The sequence below is a fragment of the Tursiops truncatus genome, chromosome 11, assembly GCF_011762595.2.
Source record: "Tursiops truncatus isolate mTurTru1 chromosome 11, mTurTru1.mat.Y, whole genome shotgun sequence".
In the NCBI taxonomy this organism is placed as follows: Eukaryota; Metazoa; Chordata; class Mammalia; order Artiodactyla; family Delphinidae; genus Tursiops; species Tursiops truncatus.
This window is the reverse complement of record NC_047044.1, coordinates 37,811,183-37,834,490: the sequence shown is the minus strand read 5'-3', so window position 1 is coordinate 37,834,490 and position 23,308 is coordinate 37,811,183. Positions and strand designations below refer to the sequence as shown.

Sequence of the window (23,308 nt, the reverse complement as noted above, 5' to 3'; positions counted from 1 at the left end):
GAGGGTGTGGAGAAAAGGGAACCCTCTTGCACTGTTGGTGAGAATGTAAATTGATACAGCCACTATGGAGAACAGTATGGAGGTTCCTTAAAAATCTAAAAATAGAACTACCATATGACCCAGGAATCCCACTACTGGGTATATACCCTGAGAAAACCATAATTCAAAAAGAGTCATGTACCCCAATGTTCATTGCAGCTCTATTTACAATAGCCAGGACATGGAAGCAACCTAAGTGTCCATCGACAGATGAATGGATAAAGAAGATGTGGCACATATATACAATGGAATATTACTCAGCCATAAAGAGAAACAAATTTGAGTTATTTGTAGTGAGGTGGATGGACCCAGAGTCTGTCATACAGAGTGGAGTCAGTCAGAAAGAGAAAAACAAATACCGTATGCTAACACATATATATGGAATCTTTAAAAAAAAAAATGGTTATGAAGAACCTAGGGGCAAGACAGGAATAAAGACGCAGACGTAGAGAATGGACTTGAGGACACGGGGAGGGGGAAGGGTCAGCTGGGACGAAGTGAGAGAGTGGCATGGACATATATACACTACCAAATGTAAAACAGCTAGTGGGAAGCAGCTGCACAGCACAGGGAGATCAGCTCAGTGCTTTGTGACCACCTAGAGAGGTGGGATAGGGAGGGCGGGAGGGAGACGCAAGACAGAGGGGATATGGGGATATATGTATACGTATAGCTGATTCACTTTGTTATAAAGCAGAAACTAACACACCATTGTAAAGCAATTATACTCCAATAAAGATGTTTAAAAAAAAAAAAAGAATACACTTACAACTGTGATATGAAAAATTTACATGAAATAGACATAATTTTATTTATTGTGATTACTAATAGCTTTCTTTATTGAATCATTACTATGTCCCAGGCACTCTTCTAAGGATTTTACAAATATTAATTAATCTCCTAACAATTCTTGGAAGTAGGTGCTGTGATTTGCCTTTTACAGATGAGAAAACAAAAACAAAAAAACAAAAAACGGGTTAAATAACCTGCCCAAGGTTACACATCAAGTAGGTGAAAGAGCTAGAGCTGAAACCGGAAATCTGATTTCAAAGTCTCCAGCATCAGCCACCATATGCCATTGTATTACCCAGAGACCATCAGATAAATATTATTTTTGATCTCACCTACTTGGACGTAGAACATACACGTGAACTCTAATTACTCCCATCCTCAAGAACGGAAGTTTCCTGATAGCATCTAAAATAGGCCCTTTTATGCAAATCATTCATGTCACATAGTCAGCCAGTGGTAGTGACAGCCTTTGAATTCAGGTATCTAGTTTGATAGTCTTTCTGTAATTTGCTGCCTCCTCCAATATATATTTGATCCAAACCAAAATGTATTGTTTGTTTTTCCGATTCTCTGGAACTCATTGCCAGACTTATCTCCTTAGCTCACAGCTCTGATCATTTTACTGATCCGTTTGGTAGCCCTTCATTGCCTATCGAGTTAAACTCGTAAAATGCCTTTCCCACAGTCTTACTCCAATTTTCCAGCCAAACTAGAGTACTTGCTGCCTACTAAAACACACTGTACACATTCCCAGTACCACACTTTAGCTCCTACATTCTCCTCAATAGTTCTTATCCTCCGCTGGCATTCCCCGCTTACTAGATTGTCAGCTGCTTGTGAACAAGGACTAAGTTTTTCTCATGATTTTAACCTCGTTGCATTTAGCATAACATCTTCTATATGAGATAAACTTGAACTAATATGTGCAATTGGAAAGTTTCCCTTAGAAGAGGTAAACTAATGTTGTCTATGCAACAGTGTATTTTCCTACCAATCCACACTTGCTAAAATATCTTTTCAATCAAGGAGCAAACAAACACTACTGGATCAAAGATAAATGAAAGTGGGGGAGCAGGGAAAATGGGCAGACAGTAATCTGTCATTTGTTCAGGATCATCAGTTATCCAGAATGAAACTGAGATCTTAACAGTATGCGAAAAACCTCTGAACAACTGAAGGTGACAAAAAGGAATACTGTATATTTGGGCAACATATTAAAAAACAGTTCATCAACAGTGTTTTTTGTCTTACATTATAGACACTTCAACAAACATGATTTCCCAGTTCACAGCAGTTTGTAAACAGCAAAGCTAATGGTTTATATCCTTATATTATGCACACACAAACACATGCATGCACACACACACACACACACACACCTTCCTCTTAAAAGCATATATGCCTTCAAAACATAAAATTTGGGGACCATTTATAGAAATCCAATATATTTCAATGGCCACTGGAATATTATAACCAAAGTCCTCTTTAAGAAAACGTATTTTTCTTTTTAAATTACATTATATTTACTCCTTAAGGAGACAGGTATGGATTTAATATATTCTTTTAAAGACCTCATCAAAACTAATTAGACTAGAAAGGTAGGGAGAGGCAGTTCCAGAAGAAACTTGGAACAAAATATTCCACGAGGTGAGACAGTTTCTGGCCATGCAGAGGCAGGTCTGTATTCAGCTGCCAATGTGTACAGGCATGGAGGCGGACACCAGGGCCAGAGAAGACAGTAACGAGCAACAGGTGGCAAACCAGGCTAGCAGGACACACGAGGGTGGACTGGTAGGAGGTAGCATATCATAACAGGCAGGTGGAGCAAGGCTAAAGAGAATCCAGGAACTGGCACTACTCAGATCCAAGAAAAGCCGGAGGTAGGGAAGTGGGTCATCAGGGAGCAGGGTCCTACTGTCCAGCTAGATTCAGAGGCATCTCCCTTCCTCAGGGACAGACACAAAGTAGAGAGACTCAGGCAGGGTTCAATAACCCCTCATTTCCTGAAGATAGATATAGATAAACAGAGATACACATACACATATGTACCTATCTCTATATCACTCCTTCACTGCGGCTTAACAGTAGTAAATAAATGGTAACTGCATGAAAAATACATATGTGCTTTAAATAACTAAGGTACTAGAGAGATTTTAAAGACAAAGATTTTTATCAAAATCAGGTACCAAATATGTATACTGCTAATCTAACCAAAGCAATAAGGAAAACAAAAATAACAGAAGTCAAAACTGTCATGATTCAACACAAAAATATTGCATACCTAGAAGATACAAATAAGCAGACTGAAATACTTTATAAGTAATAACAAGTTCTCTAATACAAGTGACCACAAAATAAATATTCCAAAATTATAAGCAACCAATTAATGAGTGAGAAGATATAACGGGAAAAGTCAGTTCACTGATAGTGTCCAAAATATAAAATACCAAGAAGCTAAACTTAGAGGTCACTTCTGAAGAAAACTAAAACAGGGAAATCTAAGATATGATTACATTTTTTGCTAAGGGAAGCCTATTATAAAACACATGGTTCTTCTCAAATTACTTCATAAGTTTAATATGCCAATTTAAAAATCTTAAATAGTATTAGATTATTTCATATTTATAAAAACATCGTAAGTTCATCTGGAAGAATAAATAACTGAGAAATAAGATAAACTTTTTTGAGTAATAAGAGTGATGAGGCGAGAACTTCCATCTATTAAAATATTTTATTATCAAAATAAAGTGTACAACTGACATGAGAAGAAGCAATACCTAATGAAAGAGACAAGTTTTCAAACACAGGCCATGTTATAAGATTTTAATATGTCAGTAAGGAAATATCATCCACCAAGGAAGAAAAGATACATCATTATTCAGTAAATGATGTAGGGAAATAGGCTGCTGGGAAAAAAAAAATGAAATCATGTTAAATTTAACCCCCTCACTCTAAACCAAAATGAATTTTGGAGCGAAAAATCTCAGTATGTTCCATGGTCTTATTTCCTTTGGTCTTCATTTCCTTTAAAGATCATAAATAATTTCACCTTTTCAGGATGAACACTCACCCAACTTCTAATGCCCAGTGGATCATACCACCCCAGTGTGAAACATTTACATTTTCTCCAAAATTTATAAGAATTCAAAGATATATGTCCCAGAAACAAAACCTGAAGTTTAAAGAAATAAAAGGTATCCAAACTGGAAGGGAAAAGGTAAACTTGTCATTATATGCAGATGATATGATACCTTATATAGAAAACCCCTAAAGACTCCACACAAAAACTACTAGAACTGATAAACAAATTCAGCAAGGTAGCAGGATATAAAATTATCATACATAAATCTGTTGCATTTCTTTACACTAACAATGAAATATCAGAAAGGGAAAGTGAAAAAAATCCCTTTTAAAACTGCATCAAAAAATAAAATACTTAGGAATAAACCTGACCAAGGAGATGAAAGACTTATATGCTGAGAACGGTAAAATATTGATAAAGGAAATTGAAGATTGTTCAAAGAAATGGAAAGATATCCCAAGCTCTTGAACTGGAAGAATTAATATTGTTAAAATGGCCACAGTACCCAAAACAATCTACAGATTTAATGATACCTATCAAATTAACCATGACATTTTTCACAGAACTACAACAAATAATTAAAATTTATATGGAACCACAAAAGACCCAGAATTACTAAAGCCATCCTGAGGAAAAAGAACAAAGCTGGAAGCATAACCCTCCTAAACTTCAGACAATTATTACAAAGCTCCAGTAATCAAAACATTGTGGTATTGGCACAAAAACAGATATATGGATCAATGGAACAAAATAGAGAGCTCAGGAAAAAACCCACTCACCAATAGTAATCAATCCTCAACTAAGGAGTCAAGAATATACAATGGAGAAAAGACAGTCTCTTCAGCAAGTGGCACTGGGAGAGCTAAAAAAAGAGTTACCATATGATCCAGCAATCCCACTCCTGAGCATGTATCTGGACAAAAGTCTAATTAGAAAAGATACATGCACCTGAATGTTCAATGCAGCACTATTTACAATAGCCAAGACATGGATGCAACCTAAATGTCCACTGACAGAGGAATGGATAAAGATGATGTGTGTGGAGATATATATATATATATATATATATATATATATATATATATATATATGAATATACACAATGGAATATTACTCAGCCATAAAAAAGAATGAAATAATGCCATTTGCAGCAATATGGATGGACCTAGAGATTATCATACTAAGTGAAGTAAGTCAGAGAAAGACAAATATCATATGATATCAGTTATATATGGAATCCAAAAAAATGATATAAATGAACATGTTTACAAAACAGAAACAAGACTCACAGGCATAGAAAACAAACTTATGTTTACCAAAGGGGAAAGCACGGAGAGGAGGTATAAATTAGGAGTTTGGAATTAGTAGATAAAAAGCACTATATATAAAGTACATAAAGAACAAGGTCCTACTGTATAGTACATACATATGGTCCTGTAATAAACCATAAAGGAAAAGAATCTGATAAAGAATGTATATTATACATGTATAACTGAATCATTTTGCTGTACACCAGAAACTAACACAACATTGTAAATCAACTATACTTCAACACAAAATAAATACATTTTCAAAGAACCTAAATAAGGGGACTTTATATAAAAAGAAATATCATGGTTAATCATCTAATATAATGAATGTCAAAATCTACTTATGTGTTCCTGCCAAAATACAGAAACTTATTTTTAAAAATTCAACTATTAATTTGAAAAATAATAACTCCAATTGATTAGAATATACTGAATATGTTTAGTCCATGAGTTCATTTTTAAAACCCATGAATAGTCAATTATTAGAGGATGATAACCAATTTATTCTGAAAACGAGCAAATAAAGGGAAAGATTCAAGCATTTTATCTTTCCTTTTATATACAAACTGAATGATGCAGTAACAACATATCTGAGGACAGATTTTTTTCTTTATACCATATTCTAGCTATAAATAAAGAAGAAATGACAGAATTAGACTATCACTACTTCTCATTCCATAATGGATCCCAGCAAAGATCAACAATAGCTGCTAATATCAAAAAAAAAGAGACAACCAGACATAAGGTTTGTAGTATAACAGACTATACTGTAATCTTACCAGCCCTCCCTCCCCCATCAAGTCTGAATCCAATCAAGCCTCTACAGCGAGCTACCAATGAATGGAACTATAGACGTCAGAAGAACGTTAAATTATGCCAAAAGAATGCAATCAGCAAAACTCAGATTTTGGAAAACTGTACAGGACTAATGATTCAATTTCTTCAACAAACTTGCAAAAGACATAAAGTTGTAGAGGAGGAACCATAGAGACTTAAAAGATTTATCAACTAATCACATTGTGTGGGCTTTATTTTGGTGCCAGTTCAAAAATACAAACTAAAATAGCTCCACACAAACACTTGTACGTAAATTTTTATAGCAACATTATTCATAATAGCCAAGAAATGGATAAATATGGTATAACCATACAATGGAACAGTATTCAGCCACAAAAAGGAATGAAGTACTTACTCATGATACAACATATATCAACCTTGAAAACTTTACTCTAAGTGAAGGTGGTACTAACCGGGTTTGTTTTGCCCAACGTGCAGCAAGCTAAAACGGTGAGATGCCGAGGTTTGCAGCAAAGCGAGGAGACGGGAGAGCAGGTCTCGAATCTGCTCCAAGAAGGCAAGAGGCTTGGGTGTTTATGGGATTTAAAAAAAAGAAGCAGGGCTGTCGGAGGCGCGGGGGAACGGGGAAAGGTGATTAGAAAAAGGTGCGATAATTGTTGCTCTGCGCAGGCTTAACTACGCTACAGGCCTCTTCACATTCTAAAGTTCACAAGTGCGCATGCCTGCGCATGCCCAGTTCAAGGGTCAGTGGTCCTTCCCGGTCCTAAGGAGCTCAGCTCAAACTAGACACAGCTGACCCTTGGCTCAGCTTGAAATAGATGCAGCTGACTCCAAGTTCCTGGAAAACAACTCGGTCAGACACCTTATTGTTCAGGCTATGTGCTGCTTAGAGGTCATGAAAGTCTTAAAACCTTGATTAGTGAAGGCAGGTGAAATGGATTTCACCCATGGTTCCAGAAGAAGCCAGACATATTGTAATTATTCCATTTATATGAAATATCCAAAATAGGCATATCCATAGAAGCTCATTAGTAGTTGCCAGGGACAGAGTGGGAAATGGGAAGTGACTGCTAATGGATACAGGGTTTCTTCTGGGGTGATGGAAACAGTGGTGATGATTGTGCAACTTTGTGAAAATACTATAAACCACTGAACTGTACATTTTAAAAGGCTGAATTTTATGTCATGTGAATTGTATCTCAATAAAAAATACAGCATTCCTGAGAGAAAAAAAACCAAACTGAAGTTTAGACTATTGGGCTACTTTGAGTAACCTTACTTCCCAGTTCAATAAATTGAATTAAAGTAGCATATACCATAATCTGTTATAATTGGGAAGGACCTTATTCCCATAATTGAATTGCCCAGATAATTGAAGCTTATCATTTGGAGAAAGCTACATGGTTCCCAGATCCCACAGTCCTCATCTCTGTATATCAGAAGCAATTCACCCCAAACTCTGGGAAGATTTAGTCCTTATCTTGAGAAATTTTAGGTTTATTCCTTCAAGAGAGTTTTGCTGCAGCATCAAGAGAATTTTGCTGCAGCATCAAGAGAATTTTGCTGCAAATATGGTACAGGCCTTGTTTCCTGTCCTAAAAATTAAGATTCTGTCTTATTTGCCAGATATACTAGTTCTACTTGTGACTACGTTCCTATATTTATTTGATTTTCTTAAATAATATTCATTTGATTTTCTCATTACAAAACTGGAGAATGCTTATTATAGATTTTTTTAAATTACAGAAAACTCTCTTTTAAACTTATATCAACCAAAATTCTAGTACCTAAATATAACTATTATCAACAGTTTGGAGTAGTGCTTTCCAAACCTTTTTCTTCTCATCATGGTCAACAAAAGAAATTCATCAAAATTTCATGAAGATACCTAATAAGATAATTGGGGAGTTTATGGCATTGGCTAGAAGTATGACCATTTTGCTTTCAGAGTTTGGGCCTGAATTATATGTAATTTACAAAAAAAAATTTAATAAATTAATCCATCAAAAAATCTGCCAAATTAAGTCACGTGAAAGGAGAGGCCTGCTCTACTAGGTGTTCCACTAGTTCGTGTTCTTTTCTAAGAAGTTTACTGAGGCCTGGTAATTCCAACAGCACCTTATACAGACTACTGTAATCATTTCAAAGTCCTCTTATAAATGGGTTACACGGTATGTAACATTTAAGATACCATTTTTTAAAATGAATATTTACTGGATTAAAAAATGTACAAAATTAAGTTACTTTAAGGTAAATTAAAATATTTTATTACTATAAAGCCAAGACTTTATGAAGAAGAAAGTTGAAGGATACAAAGAGGGGAGTTAAGGATTACTAGTTCCAGTGCTGGGTTCCATACATACTATTCTGATTACCTTCAGGTACCCAGGAAACCCTGAACCCGCAGGGTTCAAGAAGTGAAAAGGTGGCAACACAGACCAGCTTCTGGAGAGTGTCCAGAAGAATGGCCAAGGGTAAGATAACCACTGTCCTAAGCCTTTCACTCTCAGGGCCAGCTGGGTAAAATAGAGACTCTCACTGACATGGAGGCCAGAAAAAAACAAGGATGACCAGGTATTCAGGAGCTGGATGACTAGGAACAAGTAACCCACCAATACTTTTTTTTTTTTTTTTTTTTTTTTTTTGCGGTACGCGGCCCTCTTACTGCTGTGGCCTCTCCCGTTGCGGAGCACAGGCTCCGGACGTGCAGGCTCAGCGGCCATGGCTCACAGGCCCAGCTGCTTCGTGGCATGTGGGATCTTCCCAGACCGGGTCAGGAACCCGTGTCCCTGCATTGGCAGGCGGACTCTCAACCACTGCGCCACCAGGGAAGCCCCCACCAATACTTTTAAAACAAGTAGCCAATAAACTATCATACTCTCTTCTTATAAACATAGCATGAGTGCCTTAACTCAAATTGATGTACTCTAATTTTGTTGTGGCAGCCAGACTTAGCAATTAATTACTTAGACTTAGTATCTAAGGCTTAGCAATTTCAGCTCCAAAAATAAATCTTGCTATATAATGTTTTTTTTGAGTAGAGCACCTCTTGTCCCATGAAGTTTCCAGGAACTTCTACTAAAATAAAACGAGCATTATATCTTGCACTGATCGAGACACACAATGTTTTGGGCAAAGCACCAAAAAATTTAAACAAATCCCAAATAGAAAAAGAAATAAATATCCAATAAGGGAAAACGCCACTTCATCTCAGAGAAGATGATGTGGGTTTTGACAATTATCATTGAGCAGAGATTACATACTACCTGTTTTCCACCAGGTGATCCTTCTAAGCAATGATGATTACATAGCTCCTGCTCTACAGAGTGGAGGATATGAATAAATAAGCATTAAAGGGCAATGTGATAAGTGCTTGGTTATGAATAACCATAGAAGCAAATATTGTAATCAATATGAGACATGTGAAAAGAGGCAGTTGTGAAAAATAGAAATCGTTTGATGATCCACACTCCACAGTCTCTTGTATTTCCTTACAGTCATAAACTTTGAAATAGGAACATACGAGACAACATCAAGCTTCCAGTGATTCTGTGCTTTTTCAGCAAATTCTATTACCAAGGAAGGATACTTGTGCTTAGGAACAAGTAACCCACCAATAAAACATGTGCTTAATTCTAAGGCCTTTGGTTTTCAAAACGCTGTGATTTTTTAAAAAGAGTAGATTTTGATAGAAGTCTAATGGTCAATTCTAAACTAAGAATGACTTCACAACCCTTCATTTCCCCTTCCAGCTTTTCCTTTCCCTCTCTCCTCTCTCCTTTCCTCCCTGCCTCTCCCCCTTCCCTCCTCCTCTGTCTCCATTATTTGCCTTTATACTAGATAGACTATTAAAAGCCCCAGAGTCCCAGAAAAGTCTTGCTGCCCACTTCTGAAGGTAGAGCTAAATTACTGTACCCTCAGGAAATCTCACACTAATCTTATAAGATCGTGCTTCATTTTTTCCTGAGGCTGAAGTTATTGCTAAGATAATGTATTTATAAAACTTTTTAAGTAACACACCACTGCCAAAAATAGTATTATAGTATTATCATATGTCCAAGAGCTGATTTTAATCATCACTTTAATCTTCAAAAGATAACTTATTCCATAGAGAAGACTGGGATTTTCTTCAAAGTCAGGAAAGAATAAGCTGTTTGATGAATTAAAATGGATAAGATTAAAGAAAAGGTTCTGCTATGAAAGTTTTAGAAAGCTATATAAAATACCAAACACTCAAAGAAGTAAAAATAAAGTTTGAAACATAAGAAGTCTAGCTGTCTTAGAATTATATAGGGAACATTAAAGAATTAATATCTTGAAATTACTTAGTTAAAAAAAGCAGCATATGTTCTTAGCACTATTATATCATAAGATGAAAGAAAATCTAAAAGATTAAACCATGTTCATCTATAAAATGGTAAAATAATATAAAACAATCAAATATCACTTACTACATACTTATTTTTAAGCATAGCAACCACACACACAAAATTTGCTACCTTCTGTCAAACTTCAAATGCAAAAATTTCCAGGAAAAGCACAACAGATTGGTAAAGTGTAAAGCAGCCCTTGCTTCTTGCATTCTTTCTTCGTGATGTGATGTTTCTCACTAACCCAAAACAAAACTTGACACACAAGAAAAGTACTTGCGCCATGGAAAAGTCACACGGTCCCACTTCATTTTACTACAAAACAAATGCTATATTCTTCTACAGCCATTCTTGTATTATTCATTTTTATGCCCTTTAATCCTCAAAATGCTGGGGTTTCCCAATCATGAATAAAAATCAGCAAGGTTGTTCATATTTCACAAAGAGATGCAACAATCATTCTCTGTTTACTGGGATCTGTTAGTGCTTACAGTCATGGCAGTGAAATGACCTCCCTCACACAGCGTGTGTACACACACCTCCCAAACAGGAAAAAACATTTTTTTTCTGTAAGAAGTTTATAACTAGAGATCTATTGGATGCAGTCAGGTCAGGTGTGTAGAATGATGCAGGTTAGGAAAGGAAGTACGGACTTACTGCTATCAAGACCATTAAATCTTGCTGGAGAGAACTAATTGATTTTGCCCTTTTCAGTTTTTAAGGGGTCAGCTGAAGTCTCCCTCTGTGAGAGTGGATAATGGAACAAGTGGTGAACTACACTAATGACTCTGTGACATACTTTCAGGCTCTGGTGTTACACAGTCTGAACACAGAAAGAATGTTCAACAAAGAACCATACCAGAAGAGTCTGTAAAACCTTAAATTGCTACAACAGCTGAGAGAAGAGAATAGTCCCATTGAAAGGAAATTAATGAACAAGTGTCAAAATGGACAGTTGGTGTCAATTCCTAGAGGATTTGGAAGTGAGAAGTAGACTTGAGGAAACCATGTTAATAGAGCCCTGGTTTGTATGAAAAGAAAATCACACTTTACCGAATATCCATCATAGGAGTCATGCTTGTCACAATCCACATTACTCTGTGTTTAGTAAAAAGAATGCTTTATTAAGGGCTACGTAAGCACCTTACTTTGTTGATCTCCAAAAGCATATGATTGTCTGTTTTCTTGGAAACAAATTTAGAAAGAAATTCTACACTCAGCTGATGTGGTAGTTCTTGGAACAAAATGTACCCACCATTTTGAGGAAAAAAAAGACGGGATGGGAAGTGGCAAACAGAAATTAGAGATTATGAAAGTTTTATAAGATAGATTTATGTTAAAGAATTCAAAGAAATTAGGCAAGAAACTAGAAAATATCAAGCAATAGCAATTCTATTTGAAAATATGTAAAGAACTTCTGAGAGGAGATATAATATACATTTGCTCTTTTTTAAGAATATTCAATCCTACCATAGAGTATAAGAGGAAAAAATAGGGAGAATAGATGAAACTAAATATAAAAGCAAATGGCTTGGAAAACAGGTTAGAGACAGACAAAGTAAGTGTAGCCTATGCTTGTCAACATAGAAAGGGATGGAGGGCCAATTAAGCATCAAATAACTAAATATGCCTGAGAAACCCAATATTTAAGAAGTCTTAAACTGACCACTTATTGGTGAAATCCAGTTTGGTCCACAGACTCTGCTGGCTGCCCAGTAGATTATAGGTGAGCTGTAGTTTTGACTAGGTGTATAGAGCATCCGTGTATTTGTTCAGACACCTTCCATCTGCTGAAATCCTTTGATCACCCTCAATTCTAGTCCTTGTATATACTGTAAGTGGGGCAGACTGAAGGGGAAGGGAGAAAGACAGGATATATATGCATTGCGTAGCTCAAGACTTGTATAGTATTGTCTCTGCACCCCACTTTTACCCTATCTTAAGCGTGCTAACCTACTCTGTCTTTCTCTTTCCTTCTTACTGTATATTTTAAAATAATCAAATAGACCATGAGTTTCAAGCATTTGAATTTGAGCATCAGTTTCATGACCTCTGGGACAGGCTGCCTGTACATGGCACTGTACATGGAAAATAGCATTGCATCATTATTTCCCAAAGTACAACACAGGTCCAAATCTCAGCCAGCAGCTATCAACAGTGCCTCTTTTGGTCACTAGAAAAACGGAAGTTATCCTACAGGTTGCCAAATAAACATTCAAAGGTCCTCTAAGGTAGTTTGCCCCTAGACTTTATTTTTCCCACTGAAGACTACTCTTCTATTGGGCACTGTAAGGAGGCTCAGAATAAGAACTTCATTTTGATTATATAAATTACTGCTCTAAGAGCCAGAGTTTAGTTTATAAGCATGTGATTTTCAGGCAAGTAGATTAACTTCTCAATGCTTTACTCCCTCTTTAAAATGGAGATAAATCATACTTGATAAAACATTGTGAAGATGTAATGAAATCCGGATTCCCTGGTGGCACAGTGGTTAAGAATCCGCCTGCCAACACAGGGGACACGGGTTCAAGCCCTGGTCCGGGAAGATCCCACATGCTGCGGAGCAACTAAGCCCGTGCGCCACAACTACTGAGCCTGCGCTCTAGAGCCCACGAGCCACAACTACTGAGCTCACGCGCTGCAACTACTGAAGCCCGTGCGCCTAGAGCCTGTGCTCCACAACAAGAGAAGCCACCGCAACGAGAAGCCGGTGCACAACAACGAAGAGTAGCCCCCGCTCGCTACAACCAGAGAAAGCCCATGTGCAGCAACAAAGACCCGATGTAGCCAAAATAAACAAATAAATAAATTTATTTTAAAAAAAAAGATGTAATGAAATCATTTATTTAAAGCACTTTGACACAGGGACTGCAACTTTGTTTTTCAGAATTGAATAACGGCTACAACTTTACAAAGTAAAATATATATAACTACTTTTTATTCTATACTTTAAAAGTACAAATTGTGGAATATTATAGCTTAAATCTCATGATAGTTTATACTTAAACAGAAGAAAATAAAAAAAATTTAAATGATTTAATAAAAAGATTATACTTACATTGTGAAATTATACAGCACGGTTTTTCCAATCACAATATCTAGCTCAGATCTTGAAATCAGGGAAGATAAAACTTAACGTGATTAATTTTTATGTGACTAGTGACACATTGAAAATATAATCCCTGTACTTCAAAAACACCAGATTATATACAATTTAAACATTTTATAACTTTTGCCATATTTCTATCACTTACTATCCTAAAAGCTAACATGCATTATCTCAAGGCGAAATGTCTGAGCTTCTGAAAAAGTATGAAATGTGTGTGTACGTCTGATTAAACAACTTTTTTTTCCAAACCGGTAGAAAAACTTTATGGAATAAATGTGTTTGTACAGTGGTGACTATTTGTCACAGCAGGCTGTGACATAGGCATTAAAGCACCAACTATTTTGGGCAATATGTCATAACCAGCCAGTTGGAGGGCAGTAACAAAATACTTGGCTAACCATTCTATACTAGAGACATCTGTTTAGCTTAACAAGCTAGTAACATCAGACCCTACTATAATTTGGGTCATCTGAATATCACAATTCATTTAGTTTTTAAAAGATGTAAATAACATTGAAAAATCATTCCATATATCTTAGAAATTTTAAACATTAGTTTTACATAGCATCATGGAAAATGTTTATGTAATATTTTAAGTGAAAAAGGCCATATATGCATGATATTGTATTATATCTATATTCTTAAAATTATGTAATACAAAATTTACATTATGTATTATTAATTATATAAAATTTTTGGTCATATAGAAGACAAAAAAAGCAAAGTATGACTTATTGAGGTGACACGTAGATGGATGATTTTTCTTCAATCAAAAGTTAAATAACATAATACCAATTTGTATTGTTTACTACGTGCTAGACACTGTATATTGTTTATTAACATTGTTTTAATCATTAAAACAACCTTATAAGGTAATATTATTTCCATTTTATGGACTAGTTGAGACTTAGAGAAGTTAAATAACTTGCCCAAGGTCAAATATTAGCAAGTGGCAGAGCTGAGCCTAGGATTTTGATCTAACATCAAACCCCATATTTGTAATCACTATAATTACGTTTAAAGAAAAAAGTCTACTTTATATATACTGCACTCTGTTCATTGTTCTTATTTATGAATAGATACTTGTCAGCATCTATCCTGTTTTTCCTGGAAGTAGGGTGACCAACTTGTTCTGATTTGTCCAGGATTTCCCAATCTTTGTACTGAAAGTGGGACCTCCTGGGTACTTGTCCTAAGCAAACCTTTGCCAGTTGGTGACCCACAGGGAAGGAATACGTAACCTGAAAACATTCTAATGGTTCACAAATGTTGCTCTTAAACTCCTAAATCTGAATGAAAATAGGGAGAGTGCAGAATTATAAAGAGAACTTCATTTTTTAAGCACCAAATAAGAGTTTCTCAGGGAGACGAGCATGTATGGTCTCTTTCCCTGGACACTGTGCCTAGAAAATAAACGAGCAGCAGCCTCTCTCAGTAGCATTTTGTGTCTAGTACATGAACTGAACACAGGTTTTTGTGGAAGTCCTGTTCTATTCCCAAGTGGAAGGGAAAGGGGGGTGAGAGCAAAGAGTAAAAAATATATTTGAAAAATCTGAAGAGCAGCCTCTCTGGTTCCTCCTCTGCTCATCTTAGACACATTTCTTCGGAGCTATTTTGAAAAAGGCAGCTGCGCAGCAGTCCCCGTAATCCAGATCCAGCCCCATTTCTCTGCCCAACTTCTCACTGCCACAGTCTGGAAGTTGCATTCGCCTTTAAAACATTCCCTTCTCCTCTGCTTGGTCTGTGCCCCTCCCCCATGTCCTCTGAAGTAACTCGAATGTTCTGTCAGTCTAAGTGCAAACTATTTTTACCACAGTGTTCGGGAATCTCTGGGCACACACTGTCTGCAGATTAGGTAAATTACAGGTGCATGGGTTCAGGTTACTCATTTAGCAGCCACAAGTTTAAAGCATTAATCTGCCTCTTCTGAATTTTCCCTTTCAGTCAGCAGGCCCTTCCTTCACCTTCTACTTCTTCAGGGCCACTCACTGGCCTTGTTAGTTGATCGTCTTCTCCCGGCAGGCTGGACTTAGTGCTGTTCATTTTCCTTCTCTCCTTGCCCTCCTCCACCCGCTTTCTTTTACTCCCTTTTCTCCTCTTTCTTTCCACTGCTGAAAAAGTATATTTTCTATCTGGCCCTCAGGTCTACTTTCTCAGCTGTGACTGAAACTGCTTTCTTTGAACCCAGATATGCAATAATATAGCCAAATTCCTTAGGTATAACCCACAAAAATCTCTTCATCAGTTTCTGACTAACCCTGTGTCTACTTCTTCCGTGACCTTCCTCCTACTGTCACCACTACTCCAATCCACAGGTTTGTTAAAAATCTTCAACTCTGCTCCCTAGAAATACCAACCCAACATCTCAGGAACTTATGTCCTTTCGCAAGCTTCCATTCATGACAGACTCTTCATTGTTATACACTCATAAAGAACCACATTCTCTTCCTCCAAAGTTCCTAGCTCAGGTAGTCATTTTTTTAATTAGTGTCTGTCCCCCAGTAATTGGAAATTTGTTGAGGGCATAAATACATGAAACACAATTATCAGAGTCACTAGTTCTAATATTTTCACTTCCATTACCCCATTAACACAAATAAATCCCTAAATTTATCCTAAACATCTGTCTTAACAAATCTAGGTATTTCAGTTAATTCCCTCTGGCTATTTCAATCAGAGGCCTTATGAATTGAGTAGGGGAAGGAAGGAAATTAAAATTTGTTGAGTGCATATTCCATAGCAAGGACTCAACATATATTTTTTTTTCCATTTTATGCTAACAACAAACCTGTGATGTATACATTACATATGCCATTTGATCTCTTATAAAACTGAGGCTTGGAATGTATAATTGACGATGGCTAGAACTTAGATTCTGGCTTACTCCGAGACTGTTTTTCTACCACATAACAGCACCTTCCCAAAGGCTCATAGCTAAAATCCACCATTGGCTGAGCTGGCCATAATCCTTTTCCTCCCACTCCTTTTCACGGAGAAGAAGAACTGGACATACTCAAGCTTTTGTGGAGATGATGGGAAGAAAATGCGTTTACAAATAACTAAGCATGAAGTAAGAATAATGGGGTGGTAAACTATTTGAAAACTCTCAATTCTCTCACTAGCTTACTTTCACATTTTGTTATGAATGAACTCTAGGCCCCTGAAGTGATTTATTGACACAATATTATTATTCTCTTATTATTATTTACTTTTTCCATAATTAAAAAAACATATTTGAACTATTTAAACCTTGGAGGATAAACCTGTTTTGACCACTTGTCAAGATCTGTGTCTCCCAAGTTGTACTGAGAAATAATGTAATTGCAATTACAGGCATCTCACATTTTGTTTGAGTTCCAAGAGTTCCGTATTTAGTTGTCTGGAATCATTGCGTATTTTCCCATTACCTAATCTAATAAAAAATGGTTATTTCCCAAGCTGGCATTTCCTTTTTTCTCTCTTCCCATCCCTACTCCCAATCCCCAAAACAACAACAAAAGAGGGAAAAATCTGTTTGAACAAAGGTGAATAACAACATTAATTTTATTGGCCCGAGTTCTAGAGAATATTGTGAAAGGGGCTTTGTAGTTTAATAAGAAATGACAGTTCAATAGTGATAGTTGAATTCACACAAAGAAATGCCACCCCTTTCTGGGAAGTTGCTCTTGATCAGCACCCCAAAGCTTTTTCTTCTTCTCTCTAGAATCTTCTCTTTCTACATTTTGAACTGTTTCCACTGTTTCTCCAGTGACAACACTTAAATAAGGGGGAAATGAAGGAGAAAGTGCACACTTTCATATTCTTTAGCAGGTTCATGATGTGCAGACTTTCTCATATCTACCCGATACCTCTTAAAATCAGTGGCGAATCTAAGAATGGTGTCACCTTAAACGTTACTTTTTTTTTTTTTTTTTTTTTTTTTTGTGGTACGCGGGCCTCTCACTGCTGTGGCCTCTCCCGTTGCGGAGCACAGGCTCCGGACGCGCAGGCTCAGCGGCCATGGCCCACGGGTCCAGCCGCTCTGCGGCATGTGGGATCCTCCCGGACCAGGGCACGAACCCGTGTCCCCTGCATCGGCAGGCGGACTCTCAACCACTGCACCACCAGGGAAGCCCCACTTCTTTTTTTTTTTTAATACATCTTTATAGGAGTATAATTGCTTCACAATGCTGTGTTACTTTCTGTTGTGCAACAAAGTGAATTAGCCATATGCATACATATATCACCATATCCCCTCCCTCTTGAGCCTCCCTCCCACTCTCCCTATCCCACCGCTCTAGGTGGTCACAAAGCACCGAGCTGATCTCCCTGCGCTATGCAGCTGCTTCCCACTAGCTATCTAGTTTACATTTGGTAGTGTATATATGTCGATGCTTTGTTACTTCTGTCACCCAAGCAACAAAATTCCCTAGAAGTGATCTTTTTCTTATCTCATTTTTTCTCTATACCTAATTGCAGTAATAAAAATACTTTTATAGGTATGCAACATTTTTGAAGCAATTTCACATTTTTAAAAACTTTATCATGACCTTTGAGCGTATGATGTCTTTGTCATTATACATGTCATGGGTGAAAAAACTGAGAATTTGAGATATTAGGGTTGACTAAGTTCTCATAGGCCCCAAACGATTGTGATCTAGGTCTTCCACCCCCAATTCCAGTGCTATTGCTTCCATTTTTTTAATTACTTAGTCAATTTCACTCACCCTTCTAGATTCCAACTCCATAAGAAGAGATCATTTTTCACCATTTTATTCTTGTCACCCAAGACACTATCTGGCACTCAGTAGGTACCCCAAACATGTTGAATAAATGAATTTCAGCTATTGTTATCTTAATAATCTTAGCAATAATGCTATATAACTATACTGGTTAAAATGACTTTTCAAATTGTCTTCACATTACAAGATACAGCACAGAGTGAGGTTCAGAGCACAGGGTAATTTTCCTTAATAGATGTTAGGCTATTCCCTTAACTCTTGGAGCCTCCAATCTGGAGTCTTAACTTCTGATATCACAACCAGGGGAATGGCAGAAATAGGAGAAAATGTCACAAAAGTATTGGCTTCTTCTTATTCCCTGTGCCTCCTACTTTTCCAAACACAGAAAAATGGTTCTCACACTTGATAAGGAATTATTCAGCTGCACATAAGAAAAATGTAAAAACAGCACAAAATGTCAGAACTTAACATCCCAAGTCTGTGGCTCAATAGGAAGAGACTATGAAGAATTATCTTCTGGAATAAGTGATTTAACTAAAAAATGTAACTAGTTTCTACATTGTCTGACCATTGAGTCCAAGGACGTTGTCTTCAGTCTCTTCATTTAAAAAGTGAAATCGTATTGAACACAGCCTATAATTATCACTGCTTGGGGTAGAATAAGGAGATCTTATGTTTCCATCTAGTTTTTCAGGCCCTGACTATAAAGGCTAAAACCAGAGTTGACTGTCACCCCAAAGGCAATTTAAGGTTGGAAGGAGTCCTTCCAGAGCTCTGGGAGGGGAAGGAAAGGAAAGGGAAAGGGAAGGGATATTTTAAAAATTAAATAAATAAATAAATTAAATAAAAGAATTTAAATAGGAGAAAAAATAAATCTCTGCTACAGCTGTGCTTTATTTCCTTCATAAGAAATGGTCTTAGCCTTGACATAGCCTTCTGCTTTAAATAACTAATGTTCATCAAGTAGCTAATATAAGGTTATATGCTTCACACGCATGGTATCATTTGATCGAATTCTCACCAAAATTCCATATGGCAACCATTGTTATCTTAAAGAAATCAAGACCTAGTATTACCCATCCACACATAAATAGAAATTAACTTAGCTAAGACTTGAGGGGGCATCTTTGGAATTTAGGCGCCCTGCACTTCACCCTTATCTTGTACTGCCTCCTCAACCACCATACTTGTGTGTATTGGACCATGGGGCAAACTGCAACTAAACATTCTGCTCCTTGGTTGGTATCTTGGTTGCTACCTTTCTCATCTGAATCCTATGAAAGAACTTATTTGGAGTCAGTGGATACCGAGAATGCTAATGAAAAAGCTATGACCACACATTGTAGAACAGGAGCCTTAACAGAGGCATCTTGGAGTGGCACGTTGAATCCTGGAATATCAAATAGCTATAGTGTGAGTCTTATTTCCACTAAAACTATTTTTCAAGAGACATTATTACATTTAGTGCATCCCCATCCTCAGTCCCACCCCTTACCTTATAGGTACTACTGCTCCACCGTGGAGCAGGGGTACGGAATTCAGATCTTGGTTGCCACCCTCCAAAAAAAGATAGCCAAGGAAGGAATCTGAGCACCCTCCAGCCACCCCCTTCCAGCTCCCAAACTGTCATTCAACCTTAGTAAAAGAGAGGAAAGAGATTTACCTGCTGCTATTGAGGCTGAAGCCTGAAAGTCATGTATAACCTTTGAAGGACTGTAAGGGTTTTAATCACAGGAATAGCACCTTTTTGACAGGCAGGAGGGAGAAAAGAGCTGAACCAGTCTGCAAACATTAACCAAGCTATTTTGGAGCAATGGCTATTGCCTTTGAAATCTTTCATCATGGGTCTATACTTAGAACTCAGATGAGCCTGGGGGAGGGGAATGGAGCAGTGTTAATCCCCAGTTGTTCTGAAGTTGTCCTGTAAGCAGGTTAGCGTCTAAACTGCCCCAGGTGGAAGTGTTCGATGCTTTGTTTAAATTATTGGATTCTCTCTATGTATTTTGTTTTAACCTGTTCTGCATATAGGTTGTCACATCATTCTGGGGGTGACACTTCTCAGTTTTCTTTCAAACTAGATGTTCTAGAGAGCGCTGGCTGTAATCACGTTGAGAGACTGATGCTCCATGACAGCTAAAAGTTGGATTGAGTTTCAGGAGCTTCTATATATAAAGCTGGGGCGACTTAAGTCACCGCACTAATTAAATGCCATCTGGGTGGCTCCTCTGGGTTTTTGAGCCCATCACCCCGTTCAGACCGAGTCAGAGGCCAAGGAGAAGAACATGATGATGGACCTTTTTGAAACTGGCTCCTATTTCTTCTACTTGGATGGGGAAAATGTTACCCTGCAGCCGTTAGAAGTGGCAGAGGGCTCTCCTTTGTATCCAGGGAGTGATGGTACCCTGTCCCCCTGCCAGGACCAAATGCCCCCGGAAGCTGGGAGCGACAGCAGCGGAGAGGAACATGTCCTGGCGCCCCCAGGCCTGCAGCCTCCTCACTGCCCCGGCCAATGCCTGATCTGGGCTTGCAAGACCTGCAAGAGAAAATCTGCCCCCACTGACCGGCGGAAGGCCGCCACCCTGCGCGAGAGGAGGCGGCTAAAGAAAATCAACGAGGCCTTCGAGGCACTGAAGCGGCGGACTGTGGCCAACCCCAACCAGAGACTGCCCAAGGTGGAGATTCTGCGGAGCGCCATCAACTACATCGAGCGGTTGCAGGACCTGCTGCACCGGCTGGATCAGCAGGACAAAATGCAGGAGCTAGGGGTGGACCCCTTCAGCTACAGACCCAAGCAAGAGAATGTAAGCCCAGATGCTGCCGGGGCCGGGGAATGTATAGGCTGATTAGTCGCCCTCCTTGGGGCCTTAACCTCCAGCTGCTCTGTCTCCGTTCGCGTCCTCCTTCCTCACCCGCCCCTCCCGGTCCCTCTCAAATGAACCCCCAGTGACCCATGAACACGGGGTGCCTGCAATAGGCAGGAAATTCGTACCCGGCCTGAGGAAACAGGGGAGACCCCCTCACAAAGGGTCCCCTACCCCACCCCCGGAACCGATGTTTCTTGACTAATCTGCTGCCTCGGTTTTCCTCCAGCTTGAGGGTGCGGATTTCCTGCGCACCTGCAGCTCCCAGTGGCCAAGTGTTTCGGATCATTCCAGGGGGCTCGTGATAACTGCCAAGGAAGGTAAAGTAAAAGGGCACTGGACTGCGCTGGAGAACATCCCGGGAGGGGACTGGGGTGCTCGCTGGGGGCAGAAAGCGCTCAGAGCCCAGCAGGAGCCTGGACAGTCCCTAAGAGACCGGCGCTCCTTGCACGGGGACCAGTCCTCCCGCGCGGTCTAAGCGGTTTCGCGCGGGGCGCGGGGCTGCCGGTTCTTCCTTCCTTCGGGGTTATGTTTGTGTGTGTGTTTTCTGCGCTCAGGAGGGGCAAGCATTGATTCATCGGCCTCGAGTAGCCTTCGATGTCTTTCCTCCATCGTGGACAGCATCTCCTCGGAGGAGCACAAACTCCCCTGCGCGGAGGAGGTGGTGGAGAAGTAACCCGGCGCCGGTGCTAGGGATGTCCTCCACGTAGCAGGAAGATCCCTCCCTCCCTCATTCGCCTAATCCTTTAGGTCACGTTACAGTAATATTTAGGAACCCAGACCCAGGAGCTTAAGAAAGGGAAGGAGCCATATTCACAAAGAAACTTCTCGGAAACTGTTGTGCACGCTCAGATGAAAAAGCCTTTCGGCTTTGGGCTTGTATTTGGGGAACCGCGAGTGGCTTAGATCTAGCAGTTTTGCTTTGTTTTTGTTTGGTTGGTTTTGTAATATATTTACTTTTATTACGATGATCCTTTTGTGCCATGTTCAAAAGAAGTTCATTCCTGTTTAAAGCAAAGTGGGAACGTTGCATCTAAATGTTAGTGGTATTGAATATATTTTTGTAAATAATCTTAGTACTTTCATTTTTTAATGTAAACCTAAGAAATATATTTTAAATGTGTAGTGACGTATTGTATATAAAATGTGCGAGGATCCTGGTATTGTAATATTAAAATGTAAGTTTCTATATGAACAAAGTTGTTCCTAATTTGATTCAACTGAAAAAACTATGTTTGAGACATAAATAAAGGTGAACCACATTTTAATTTAGAAATCACCCAAGCCCATTTATTTGGACGTTTACTTATGGACTGATTTAAAGGGAGGAAAATGGGTTGTTTTCCTGTGTCTGAATTAAACTGTTCACTTTTCTATCTCATGTAGACCCCACACTTGTGGTTAGAAATGAAGACCATCCGGAAGAAATCTGCCCTTTTCCCTTTTATCAGCATCCCTTTTCTTTCTGTTTTAACTGTCCTTTACCTGGAGATCTGGGTGAGATTTACTTTCTCAAAGTTAACAACTGAATGTTCAATCGAGGAAAATCTCATTGTTACAAGAAATGACCACACAAAAATTCTGCTCATTTGCCTAAAAAAATCTTCAGCTAATTTAGCCCGAATTACTTTCCCTCTTTGAATTTACAGGCCCGGCCCTTCGTGAGGAAGCATTCATATGGTGCACCAGGGGCTGCTCTGGCTTCTGAGCCAGGTCTCTGGTCCCTCCCGGGTTTTCTTGAACTAGACTGGTGGCTAGAAGACTGGAATAGCCTCAAGACCTCTTGTGGCTTGGGTTTGTTTTCCAAATAGAAAGATAAAAGAAGGGGACGATCTGTCTCATGAGGTGGGGTGGGCATCTTTGAAGGAAGGTTGCTTCAAGAGAGGTAAGGGTTAAATGGCTGAGGGCAAAAGACAACAACAACACACATGAAACCTCTTAGCTGGACCAAATAGCAAAGCCCCAGAGAGGCTTGAAGCCCCAGGAGCTCCTCACCGTGAGGACTTTACAACGTGTGCCAGGTTTGTTTATCCTGTAACCTCAGGAAGAAACGACCACCAAGAATCACAGTGGGAAGTGAAGCAGAGGAAAGAGGCGAGCTATTTCTTTGGAATTGCTACTTCTCTCTTACATTCCGTAAATGGTACTTTCACTCTCCCCGCCCGCCCTTAACTGCTTCCTTCCCTCTTTTTCTCTACAGCTAGTCCTCAGTTCAGAAATGTGAAA

At 38.6% G+C, this 23,308-nt stretch overlaps 2 protein-coding genes across 2 annotated transcripts in view; one reads left to right on the top strand and one right to left on the bottom strand.

Moving 5' to 3' along the window:
• LIN7A (lin-7 homolog A, crumbs cell polarity complex component) overlaps positions 1–23,308 on the bottom strand; it is a 394,724-nt gene that overhangs the window by 65,832 nt on the left and 305,584 nt on the right. The gene's annotated exons all lie outside the window — the stretch shown is intronic.
• MYF6 (myogenic factor 6) lies at positions 20,451–22,334 on the top strand. Its single transcript, XM_004313151.4, has 3 exons — positions 20,451–21,022; positions 21,312–21,402; positions 21,640–22,334. The coding sequence occupies exons 1-3, from the start codon at positions 20,504–20,506 to the stop codon at positions 21,756–21,758; spliced, it is 729 nt and encodes a 242-aa protein (XP_004313199.1). The 5' UTR covers positions 20,451–20,503; the 3' UTR covers positions 21,759–22,334.

Excerpts from the sequence above, each read along its gene's own strand:
- MYF6 (XM_004313151.4), top strand. The coding sequence starts at position 20,504 with ATGATGATGGACCTTTTTGAAACTGGCTCCTATTTCTTCTACTTGGAT. Across the intron at positions 21,023-21,311 it reads ACAGACCCAAGCAAGAGAAT|CTTGAGGGTGCGGATTTCCT; the intron begins GTAAGCCCAGAT and ends GTTTTCCTCCAG. Across the intron at positions 21,403-21,639 it reads CGTGATAACTGCCAAGGAAG|GAGGGGCAAGCATTGATTCA; the intron begins GTAAAGTAAAAG and ends TTCTGCGCTCAG.